We start from the raw sequence: 12,938 nt of genomic DNA, 5'->3' as shown, positions 1-12,938 counted from the left end.
TTGTCTATTTAATTATTATATTCTATTATTATATATTCTATTTATTATATATTATTTATATTTAAATATTCACCTGCTGCTTGTTTATGAATGAGGTTTGATCGGAAATGAAGGATTTTTGGTTTTGATTGTTGGATAAAACAAGAGATTTAAGGATTCCATGGGAAGTTGTAACAACAACGACACTGACGGCTGCAGCTCCGCCCCCTGTTACCTGGGGGTTGGTAGTGGCAGGTGGTGGCAGGGTTGGGGGTTGTGGGAGTCTGTTGTTAAGGTTTAGATCTGGTCTGACCCTCTGCCCCCCCACCCTGATCCTCTTTATGGAGAAGACGGGCTGAGGTTGTTTTTGTTTTATTACGTTATAAACGGAACATTTTGGGCTGAGAGTCAGTGAAACATGAAGTAATCCCTGAGCGTGTGTGTGTGTGTGTGTGTGTGTGTGTGTGTGTGTGTGTGTGTGTGCAAGAGTGGGGGTGGGGTGGGGGGAGTACAGGATGGTGTAAGAGCTAAATATACAGAACATGATTTATAGCTGATGTCCGGCTACGGGCCGGCGTGCTAACCGCTAACCGCTAACACAACTCTGTTCTTTTGTCATTCAGGTTAATCCAAGATGAATCCTCTTTTAAATCCCCACAATTAGCAATTAGCTCACAAAAGCAAACCCCCACCCCCCACCTCCAGGCTGGGGGGGGGGGCACATGTTTGGAGAAAAGGGTGGGAGATGAGGGTAAGGTTAATGCTCAGGCCCCGCCCCCTCTCGCCCCATGTCTTCACAACAAGACGACCTGTTGAATCCATGTCTGTCCCCCCCCCCCGACCCCCCCACTGTCAGCCTTAATTAGGGGGGGGTTGTATTTAAGAGTGGACAGCAGTCATGCAATTACCCTGAAGGATTACACCCTGAAGGCAGCGCCGTCAGTGGAGGCATGTAAGGGAGGGGGGGTTGAGGGTGGACGGGGTGGGGGGGTGAACAGGAGTGACCTTCCCTTGATGCCTGGCCTTGGCATTAACCCCTCCACGACCAAACGCTTGGAATTCTTTCACAGGGAGAGTGGGTGCTGTCCCAACCCATCTCCTCGCCGGTGGGGGTGGGGGTGGGGGTGAGGGTGGGGGGGGGGGCTTCTCTCAAGTCTTTGAACCCCGGCTCCATCAGAGGTCGTTCCCACTGGAGCATCAGTCAGGTACCCTCTTCCTGTTATTCCCTGGTGCTGCTTCCTGCTTGGGATGCTCCTGTGGGGGTGAACTAGCGTCACCGGTCACCACCACTCCCCCCCCCCCCCTTTACAGACGGACAAACAGACAGTAATGTGTTTGTTATTGCTGGACGTCCGTCAGACACTTTTTCTTTCCAGTAACCGTGAAGGACAGGAATATTTTTTTACCCACATTTCAGAGGGGTTGCATCATGATTTTCAGTTGGAATCTCAAACAAACAGAAAAGTTCTGTAGGATCCAAAGTGGATGATGTCTCTTGGGGTTTTAAAGCTCCTCTAATCTGTAGTTTTATCTGTGGTTCCGTCGGGTTTGAGTGTTGACTGGACCAACCAGTAAAAACTGTTCATTTCTACTCAAAAACGTCACGTTTTTACTTTTATTTTTCCACCCACAAGACAGGAAGTCGTCCGTTTCTAGGAGCTCTAGAGCTCTATACATGGAGACAGATGTTGGACAGACACCATCTACCGTTTGGATGAGTTCATCTGCATACAATAAACAAATTCACGACACAAGTGTGGTTGAGCGTTTTTAGGATTAGGTGACGGTGGTCTGATGTAATGTGAGTCACCGTCTCGGAGTCATCGGCTTCTCTTTCGGGATTATTGCGTCTCGCAGGGCTGGAAAAGTACAGCTGGCAGAAGCTTTGCCGTGATTGGCTCACGGCTGATGAAGTCCTTGTGTGTCTCTACAAGACGGAACCGTCAGCCTGTTGCAGCCTGCTGGGATGGCAGCGATCCAGTCTTACTCCACCGGAGAGAAATGTCCACATGGATCTGGGATTATGGTGTCTGAGTCTTTGCTCTATGAGCTTCAACCAAGGAAATAAATGTTGAATATTTTGACAGGTTGTCCAACAGAAAGACGATTAACGGCGCTAAAATGCAAGAACGGGTCAGTCGGTCGTTTCCCAATGTGTCTGAGGCTACTTTTATGAGACTACCTAAATTAAAGTAATACGCTTTTAACGATGTTTGAATGTATTTCAGCTCGGCGCCTCAGCCAACTCGGCCCAAAACCCGGACGACTGCTGAAAAGTTCAGGTCCAGGACCTTCTGACAACACTTTTCTGAACACTGAGAGGCAGGTGACTTTAACAGTCCATTGCAGGTGGGGACGCAGGTAAACGAAGACGACCCCGCCTGCAATGATGGAGTATGCTAATGTTAGCGCGCCGCTTCAACCAGCTCTTCGGGTCTCGGATCGTTTTGCATCGTCACCAAGGTTACGTTAAAACATTTCCACAACGCTGACGTCGCCGCTTCTCAATTACAGCAACATACCATTAACGTGTGTTAGAATGGAGCTGGACTGGTATCTGGATGGCGTGCATCGCTGTGAGTCACCATGACATAAAACCTGTTAAACATCAAACGGTTTGATCTCGTGATGGAGCTGTGATGGAGCAGCGATGGCATGTGGTTGGGTGAAGACCTCCAACGGCGCTGCATCGTCCTATACCTGGCCTGGTTCGGCCGACGGCCGGCGTTCCGACTTTTAACGCAACATTGTGCGGTTTTTGTGCGAGAGTGGCCAGGATGTTGGGTTCTACTGAAGCCCAAGTCTCCGGGAAGTCCAGCATCTTTTTGGCAAACAAACAAACAGGGGGAAACTCTCTCTGAGGTAAACATGGAGGTTGTGTGATAATCAATCTCCTTAGCAATGATTATATTTGTCCATCTGACATCACGATGGAGCAGAAGATAGACAGGCGTCTACCTGTTTACGACCAGATCAGGTTTTTCTTGGTATGTTTCATGAACCTGATAATGTGTTTTTAACGGCTGGCTGTAAATACCTTCAAAAGAGGAACCCAAACCCAAACTCGACAGATTGAAACTTCGCAACATCCTCTGTCTGCTAAACCCAGACTCTTTTCGCATTATCTCTATGCCTCCAGCTGTTTGGGGCTGGGAGGGGTCCGTTGCCACGGCAAACCACACCTCAGGAGTTGTCTTGTCTGGTCCTGTCTTACCGAAGCTGAGGGAGCAAAAAAAAAAAAGGGATCGAGATGAAGAGGAGGGAGGGAGGGAGGCCGGGAAAATGGGCCCTTCCATGTGGGAGTCGAGACCCAGGGAGCAAGCTCAGACTAGCGTCGAGCGCTAACCGGCTAGATCCGAAGTGGATCCCATCAACTCATCCCTGAACTGCTTCTGGATTGGACCGTCACGGGAACACGTGGCGGCCCCTCCGAACGCCTCCGAGGGCTGTTGCGTAACGCAGTGACAGCTGAGCTCAAGGCAGCAGGAGAACAGACACCTGGTGTGGTTCCACTAAATTATGGCGCAGGTGAACTAATTCAGATCCGGACCCGTCGTTCCCAGACGGGAAGAGCTGATCTACGGCTCCAGAAGACCGAAGGCCCATCTGGGAATAGAAGGGTTTAAAACTGCTGTGCAGCACCGGTCTAGGGTTCGGTCTGTTTGCGTCCCACCGCCAAACCGCCGGCGCATCAAACAGACTGGAAAATTAAATTTGACAGTTTGCTGTTTTTCATTTTCTAAGTTAAAATGCCTTCTTTGATGCACTTAAATCCGTTCGGTGGGCGGGGGGAGAGGGGTTATCTACGTCCCTGATCTCCAAGCTGAAGCTGAGTGGGGAGGCCTGTCAGTTGGGGTTGTCGCGACATCGCCCCCTGCTGTTTACAGCTGGCTAACATCAGCAGAAGCTTTACAAGAGGTGACGTCCCGGTGACAGAAAAGGTCATCAGCAGGTCAAGAAGCTCCGTCCTTCAAAATTCACAGATGTATCATGACGCAACAATATGAGGGTTGAACCACGGCCAAAAGGCAGAGAGTCGCCTCTGGAGTTTATTTTATCTTCATTCTACAGAAATGAAAGAAAATCCAGCGACTTTATAAAACGTTTTCTCCTGTTTGAAGCTTAAGTCGAACCAGATTGAAGATCCTTTAAGGTTAAAAGAGAAAACAGAGCGACGTAAAGGAGAGACTGACCAATGACGTGCCAGCCCATTGTGGCATCACCGCACCCACAGGACGTGCTGTGGTCCTGTTGTCATGGCAACATCACTTTTAACGCTTTACTCAAATGAATGAACCTTGGAGTCACGTGTTCTTCACCGGTCATGTATGAGTGTGAACAAATAATATGATGGATCATCCAGGTTTATTTTTAGTCTCTGAGCCAAATCGGATTAAAACCTGTTGACTAATCAACAAAATGTGTAAATACTTTATGTAAATAAAGTATAAACAGCTTTAAAAATGAGCTGATGGAATCCCAGTTCAAAGTTTGACCTTGAAATTAGTTGCTCTTCTAGTCCGTAGTGTAAGGTGGAACTTCTAAATGCCGATGATGAAGCTGAATTTTGACTCATATCAGTATTTATTGTTCAATCAGTAAAATCCACTGGACTCTAGAAAACAAGCTTTTTACCCCTTAATAATACTTTCTTTTGTCTCCTGCTCCATCCCCACCCTCAGCTCTCGTCCCGGTCCACGTTGGACCCCCAGCTCTTCTCTAATCCTCTTACATAAGGACATCAACCGTGACCCTGACCAAGGAGAACGGCGGCAGGCGGTTTCTCCCCCCCCCCCCCCCGCCGAGCCCCAGCAGGTTCTATAAACACGAGTGTAAACACACACTTAAAGACTTAACTCGTTTTAACAGAGAGGGGTCCATGTCCCGGTCCTGTCCTGTCAGGAGGGGCCAGGAAAAGAGGATCGGGATGCTCAATAACGTGAGGAGCTGGAGACAGGATAGTCAAGTTAAGCTCTTCAGCTCCCTCTTCTTCTGCCGCTTTATTATTCTCCGTTGTCATGGAAACAACTATATATAACCCTCTCTCTACACGCCGGCTGAATTCACCACCTTTTGTCTCAGTTGTTCTCCTTCCTATTGATCCTGCAGAGACGGTCTGGACGCAAACACAGAACCTGATGCTCATCCGTAGAGGCAGGAGGGCGCCGACCGACCCGACCAACTCGACCGACATCAGTTTACATCCGTCTTCCGGCCGCATTCCCATTTTCACAAACCAGCAGCTCCATAGGAATCCCTCATTTCACAGTCTAACAGGCCGACACAGCCCCCCCCGCCACGGCGTTCACACCCGTTTTATCTCCAAACACAACAAAAGGCTCTGCTGGCACCTCGGCTGACGCAGCTCAAAAAACACCGTAGGACTAAAGGTGATGAGTTTTTGGTGCTAAAATGATTCTGTTTGGGTTTAATGAATGTTAAGAGTTTGGGTTTCCTGGTTCAGCAGCACCTGAAGGCTGGTTAACACCCTGAACCCTATGGACCCATATTTACAGAGAACATTTAGAGACGATAATCCTGTTGAATTCTTTTATGATATATTCATATTTCAGACATATAAAGATAATTTTGCAACTCAAAAAAAGTTTAGTGCCATGCAATAAACGGGTACCTAATCCAGGGTGTACCCAGCCTACGCCCGTGACCCGATCCGCGTTAGAAGACGATTAGTGACTGTGATTCTCTCAAGTAAAACAAATAAATGAATTTAAAGTATCAGGAAAATAAAAAGTTTCTATATTTTATGTAAATTCACCATAAGAAAATTGAAAGAAAAAAAGAAAGCAAAGAAAATTCAAACATAAAGAATGTTTGCATTCAGACATGAAGGAGGACTTTAGTCCATCAGGCTCTTCCAGGACACCAAACTGGACCAAAGTTAAGCCTGTTGACCGATGTCCTCTCTAGACCTCAAACACCTGTCCTGACCTGGTTTTGGGGTGACGGCTCTTACCTTGGAGGCCCTGCGGCGCTCGGGACACTCTGGATGCTGGCAGGCCACCCAGTCGTCCTCCTGGACGGGCTTATCGTCTGAAACAGAACACACACACACACACACACCGGTCAGCGTGACGTCCCTCTTTATCGTGGCACCTGCCACCAACACACAACACGTCCACTAACACACCTTTCTTGGTCACGCTGTAAAAACACATTGCAGACACGGAGGCTGAAGTCCACGACTGTGTTTACGTAAGGATGGAGGGACGAGGGAGGGATCTCAGACGGCTCAGGAGTCAAAATGAAAAAAGACGGCTCGGGTTCAAACGACTCCTCTGGGGGAAGGTAAACACAGGGAGTCTGGGTGTGTTTGTTACCGGGAGAGGTGAGAAAATGGAGCGAATGGAAGCCATTCTGCTTTTGCTGGTTGGTAACAAATCACTTCTGTCAAATAAAGTTTTAAAATCGACTGGAGAGGCCGGCCGGCGCTGCGCTGAGCGCAGGATGAAAGGCATGTTTATGTCTACGTCTCCTAAGAGTACACACATGATAAAGAGATCATAACACAGAGCCGGCGTGCCATATTTATCTGTTCAGCTAATGAGAAACCAGAAAAGAAAGGAAGAAGAAAAGGAAGAAGAGAAGGAAGAGTCTTCTGTCTCTGGATAATGTGTTCACCATAATGCCGTCGCTAAAAAAACGGCGGCTGAATTTCAAGGCTTTAAATCAACGAGACGGCGTGGATGAGGGGGGGAAGCTAACCTCTGTGGATCATGAATCAGCCACACTTCCTGTGATCCATCTGACGGCAGACAGCGAACCGTCCATCGAGCCCACGGCGTTAAACGTCACGTCAAATGCTCTAACCAAGGCCTCCGCTATCGGGACCTCTGGCTAATGACCTCCCCAGAGGTCAAACACCCCCCAGCCTTAATGGAGTTTCCTCTACAGCTGGACTCCACACACAATGTGTATCAATCAAATACGCCACCGCCTCAGAGTCCACGAGCTCGACTTCTCTGGACATCAAACCGGTTTGTGTGGATCAAGAGTGAAACTACCCCCCAGGTGAAAGACATTTGCCGTGAAGCTTCGTGAGTGTTTGTAGATAAACACGCTTTTGTTGACTTGTAAACAAGCAGCTTTCAGACCCGAAGCCAACATCAGAACTTCTGACCAGTGGTGACGTCAGGATGAAAAGCTCCTCCTGAATGACTTCAGGGATTAAACAGCATCCAATGGGAGACTGGCTCCTTGTCTCCTAATAGCATCTAATGTAGCTGCAAGGCTACCTGAGCTAGCAAGAGCTAAATACTAGCAGCTATGTGAAGTGAAGTTAAAGCTTCAGGTCTGGAGGAAGTTTCCCGTCCCTGATCCGGACTCTTGAGACCAGAACTGAAACCACTTGAGCAAAAGTTAAGTCATTATCGATCAGGAAACAGGAAACAAGCTTTAATGGATTAAATATCCCATTTGCTATTAAAGACAGATTTATTGATCACACATTGATTGTCATGTGGAGGCCACACAAACACGATCCTTTGAACCACTCTTTCACCTGAACCAAACGGACCACGAGTCCAGCCCGGCCCGTTTCACCGCTGTCCCCCCAGTCTTCCGTCCGACTTGCTCACATCTTGCTGACTCTCCCCGTTTCTCTCTGATCAGCTGGAATTTCTCAACTCAGCAGTGTTGATGAAGCCAAAAGCAAACACGAGCACACACACACACCGTCCACACGAGGTCACATGATTGCAGACAAAGCGCTGAAGCCACGGCGGCGGATCCATCCAGAGAGACTCCGCCCAGGAGAAGCCCGATAGAGCCCATGAACAAACTACAGCAGAGAAACCAGAGTTCAAATGATGCACATCTCAACATGCAAGATCCACCACAGATTACAAAGCACCCATCTACAGGTTCTCATGTTGACACCGTAACGCCACGCCGACCGCCATTTTTAAACAGAAAAAAAGATTTCATGCTTCTTTTAATGAGGGTGTGAGCGTTCATGTAAAAAATGAGACAAGAAGCTGATGACAGTCTAAATAAAATCCTCTGCTGAAATGACATCATTTGTTTATTATTTTAAAGAACAAGATGCACATATAGTCCTCAACTTAAGGACATTTGACTTACTGGCATTCAGAGATACGAACAAATGTGCGCCACCATTTCCGACTATTGTCCTGCAGTTCCATTTTCTGCCACAACCGAAGTCGAGCAGCACTGCTTTACTGTTTATCTTCAAAGACTAGTGAAGGTAATGGTAGGGGTGATCATCTCTCTGATGACAACTCTGCTTCTCACCGACACTAATTCCCCCTCCTCCACCATTTCCTCGCGTTTAACTGGGACCCTAAAGGTGAGCCTGGCACGCCTTTAGCCGTAGGCCTCGCAAGCCTTTTCATGAAGATTGTAGAGAATACTTCACCGTGCCCTCAGCTCAGTGAGGTCACATTAGGGCACCTGCAGGGGAGAGGGGAGGGCGATGATCCTTTGTTCACCCAGGTTTTGATTCCAATCCTCATTTTCAGATTCAGATTTTAATTGCCCCTCCTCCCTGTATGGAATGCAACATCCACCCGACGTTTGTTGGACGTGAACACAGGAGGGTGGGGTGGCATATGGACTGAGAAAACTGGCAAAGAAACATCCGTGTCAGCAAATACAAGGTGGTAGGTAGATGATACGCCAAGAACAAGCAGATAGGAGGGTGAGGAAGACCCCGGGGTGAGGAGGAAGGTATGGATGAAGTCTATTTGCTAAGTTTACATCAGTCTGGTGAGTCAGGCACATAGAGACCAGCTACATGAACATGATGTGAGAACAACATGCATGAATCAGGAAGAAATCGTGCTCCATGCGCACAAACAGTCCCAGACACACGGGGGCGTGATGGGAAGGATGGCGATCATTCATAACAGCTCAACACTGGATTCACAGGCAGCGGTTTGAGCAGCGACGGAACGAAGGTTCAACTCCTCAAACATGGTATTCTGGAGCCTCATGGAGCAGAAGCCAGGAGATGTTAGCTTAGCATAGCATACAGACTACAAGCAGGTGCAAACAACTTTAAAAATGTGAATTAGTTTTTAAAAGGGTTGACACTGCAGTCTGGTCTTTATCCAAGCAACCAGTAGAGACTCCCAAAGATCACAACTAAGCTAAGGTAATTATCTCTTCTTTGTGGCTCCACATGAGGTGTGAACACACCTTTGAGGGACAGACAGGTGGTTTCTTACACCTGTTGTCAGCCTCTTGTGACCAAAAGAGGAAGGTTCATTTCACCAACGAAGCCCGACCCGTTGGTACCGGGTTCAGGTGACTGAGTCTGGACCTCGTGAGCAGACGCTAGAACACGAGACCCCTACAGCTGTTTCTAATGCTGAGGCTTCAGTGGCGGCGGGGGTGGGACACAGCCCTCCTGCTTCATGTTGTTTTACTCCCATGGTGGCTAAATCACACACATGTGCTTACCCCTCCCTCCCCATAACCCCCCCACCCACCCACCACCACATCTGAGCGAACCCAAGGCCTCCATGTATTCAACAGACACCAGGGTAAACTGTTCCAGAGGGCAGTGGAGGGGCAGGCCACCATTTACTCGAGCAAAACATACATAGAGTCATTATTTAATGAAAGATGCCCCCCCCCCCGTCCCCCTTTGCTACAGAGCGTTAGCCCAAACTTCAGAGTCCTGTCGCCATATTTAAGACAGGATTACAGCATACTTAGAATTTTTCAAGGCATTTATGTCAGAGTACAGTAATTGGTCAAGTGTGAGCAGATTATTACATAACGCCGTGACCTTCGCAGGTCAGATTGTTCGTTTTGTGCTCTTTGCCAGCGCTAAAGCAGGAGTGTGCCCTGCTGTTACTGGAACCCATGGTTGACTGTGACCTGAGGAATGTCAGGGTGTGCTTGGCACCGATATGACGGCTTGGCCCGGCGTACACAGCCCGCACCGGACCTCTCAGTCAGCCCCAGTGACATTTACATTTCTATGCATCAAGTCAAAGCAGTTGCACCTGAGTTAGCTCATGGCTAACATAGCTGTCGCTTCCCAGGCAGGTCGCCAAAACCAACCAGGAAACAGCCAGCCAGTCAGAATCCTGTGCTGCTGCTGGTCTGTGGCCAGAAGTCACAGAAGGTACCGACAGTCTTAGTTTAACACACAAAATTCAGACTGGAAACAAAAATGATTCACCTAGAAGTTAGTTGAGGTTTTTGTTCATTTAACAGAACCCCTGTGGGAATTTCTCGTTGCAGAAATAGTCTAGCGTTACAAGACTGGGAATCCAGTTGGGAGTCATGAGGTAAGAAAGTTAGTTTTGGGAGGGATTTCATTCTGATGCTCCAACGGAGTTAGAAAAATGTTTTCAGAACAACAGAGGTGGTGGAAAGCTCTGTCTGAACATTCCTCTTTGAGATCCCTGTCAAACAGGCCGGACTCGGCAGACAGCGTCCTTAAGCTGACCGCAAAGCAGCCGGATTTCCAATATTTTGCCTGGCAGAGGGGAGAAGATGAAGAGCATTCCTCCCCAGCCCTGTGTTATCACTTCCCCTCGGCTAATGGCATCAGTCGGGCGGCGCGGCGGAAAGCGAGCGCCCCTGTGCCACGTCAAAAACGTCCTGAGTGGAGACAGGGAAGCGTTTCAGCTCAGCTATGCACTTCTTCAGCGGTAAATATTTCATCTAGGGAGCCTCATCTCATCCGTTGCTTCCCTCTCATGTGAGCTGGTCTTCATTCCAGGTCACTGAGTGCTTTCCACGGAAGAACGCAGCAACACAAAAGCAAAACTTTTCCATGATGGTGACACAAGTGCAGGTGAACCGCAAGGTCTGTAGGCAGAAACAGTACATGGGATGTTTAGAATGTCTGACCTGTGTGAAACCCGACTGAATACAAGGCCTCATTCAGACCAGATAGGAAGGCGTGTCGATTAGCAGCCGCAATGCGGTGTGGCAGAGCCAAATTGTTTGGACTATAAATTCTGCCAAAATGGCTCCTGGGTTTCCGGTTCCTGGCTCCAGGTTTGTGGAGGACTTCTGCTCCCGTCTCCTGGCAGCGCAATGTTTGAGGCAACATAACAGTAACGCCGTCAACAACATGCCGTTGACCAGCCGGTCTGATGGCTGGGTTGTGTAATTGGCCGCCGTAGCGTTGAGTCTGTTTGAACTTCTTGCCGCAGAGCCGCTGCATTAGTTTGACTTTTTAAAATGGAAACCACTCTGAAGTGGGCGAAGTGCTGCCAAAAGGACGGGAAGGAACACAGAGCTGAAAATAAACCACTGCTACATGATGTTGTCCCTAGAGATGGAGACGAACACCTCCCTGACCTCTGACCTTGTCACGAAAATGTCCAACTTTACACCCAATCAAACCTGGCAAGAAATGTTTGTTATTCTCACACTTGCTTTGAGGTTAATTATACCAACAGTCTGTACAGGAAGTCCCGCCTCTCTGTTTGCTGGGCTCACAGCTGGAGATACCACACCATCCGTCATTATCATGTGACATCACTGAGATCCGGCCCATATTTTATACAGATGTATAACTGCAGCAGGTCTAATTCTCTAACTCTAAGGTCATAATTTAGTTCTTCCCAACCATGAAAGACAAACAGGAAGCACCGTCAGACACAAAACACCATCATTACATCCTCCAAAGCACATTATTTCCAATTATTACTGAATGCTATGACAGCTTTTGGTCATATTGAGCAAAGCGACGTGCACGTCTAGCGGCGTCCGACTCGACCCTAGAAAGTTGGAGATTCCAGCAGGATAAGCTGAACCTCACCGATGATGAAGAGTTAGCAGGAATCTAAAGAGTTAGAAGGAACTGACTTGTGTTAGAAAGGGAATCTGTTAATTTGTGCAACTGCGACAAAAAATTAGAAATAACGCTCTCAAAGTAGTGCACTACTCCGCCAGGCAACCCTCCAGCTTCCCTGCTCTTACCGCACAGATCATGGATGACATCCAGGGAGGAGGACCAGGAGTAGCGCTCCGTTCCCACCTGAGAGAGAGAGGCAGGCAGCACCTCCAGCTCGTAGGCTCCACGCTTCTTCCAGTATGTGAACATCATGGCGTCTTCAGCCGGCTATGTGCTAATTAATATAAATCCGAATCATCGTCCAGAAGCTGAACTCTTCCCAGTGTTTCCTGATGATGTCAGCAGACTCTGACCTTCCCTCTTCCAAAAATAATATCTACATGAAACACGTCCTCCAGCTAAACCTCCAAACACTTTGCCTGAACCTTCTGTCCAGGTTTGTTTCTACATAAAATCTGGTCCAGAGGCTCAAACGGACCTTCAGGTCCGACCCATCCCATCTCCAGAGTCCCATATTCCTGATTTTGACTCCGGGAAAGACTCTCCCCCAACCATCCTTGGACATCACTCACACTTCCACTACCCAACTTTATTTGGTTCCTCCTGTTCTTTGTTTAGGTTTATCCATCCAGAGGTGGGTCAAGCACTAAACGCTGGTCTCTTCTAATCCGTTCAGCAGAACTATTCCTGGCTTAATCACAGGCGCCCCGCCGCTAAAGATGTTGGAAACTTGTCTCCACCGCCGACCCAGCATCCTCTGCTCTCCCTGAGCATCGACTTGATCCACGGTAAACTTTCTCAAAAAGTTGTGTGTGAGGCAAACTGTTCATGTTAAATCCCTGTGTAGGATCTCTTGACGATTTAGGGTGGGGGTGGGGGGCGATTTCTGCCCACTCCCTTAGACAAGCGCTGTATTCATGAAGAGGTGAGATGCATGCTGGGACAGGCAATCTGTTCCAATGGCTTCTGGACCAGACGACACAAAGATCTCTTTTAAACCTCCTCCTACATCCAAAGTGGACTTTCGGTATGTTTTGCGCAAACTGTAAAAGGCGGACATTTTTCTGCATTAATTAGATCCCCCCCCTCCCCTTGCCCTTTATGTCTCCTGAAGGATTCATGAATGCACCGGCTTTTTGCCCACGGGGCAGCTATG

The 12,938-nt window shown here is 48.3% G+C and overlaps 1 protein-coding gene across 1 annotated transcript in view; it reads right to left on the bottom strand.

Moving 5' to 3' along the window:
• LOC137606013 (pleckstrin homology domain-containing family G member 5-like) overlaps nucleotides 1-12,599 on the bottom strand; it is a 29,066-nt gene extending 16,467 nt beyond the window's left edge. The window contains 2 exon segments of the mRNA XM_068331036.1: nucleotides 5,954-6,030; nucleotides 11,908-12,599. Of these exon segments, the coding sequence (XP_068187137.1) occupies nucleotides 5,954-6,030; nucleotides 11,908-12,034 (204 nt within the window). The 5' untranslated portion in view covers nucleotides 12,035-12,599.
• Nucleotides 12,600-12,938: the final 339 nt, after the last annotated feature.

This window comes from Antennarius striatus, chromosome 2 (genome assembly GCF_040054535.1).
Source record: "Antennarius striatus isolate MH-2024 chromosome 2, ASM4005453v1, whole genome shotgun sequence".
Taxonomy (NCBI): Eukaryota; Metazoa; Chordata; class Actinopteri; order Lophiiformes; family Antennariidae; genus Antennarius; species Antennarius striatus.
This window is presented reverse-complemented; position numbering and strand designations above follow the sequence as displayed.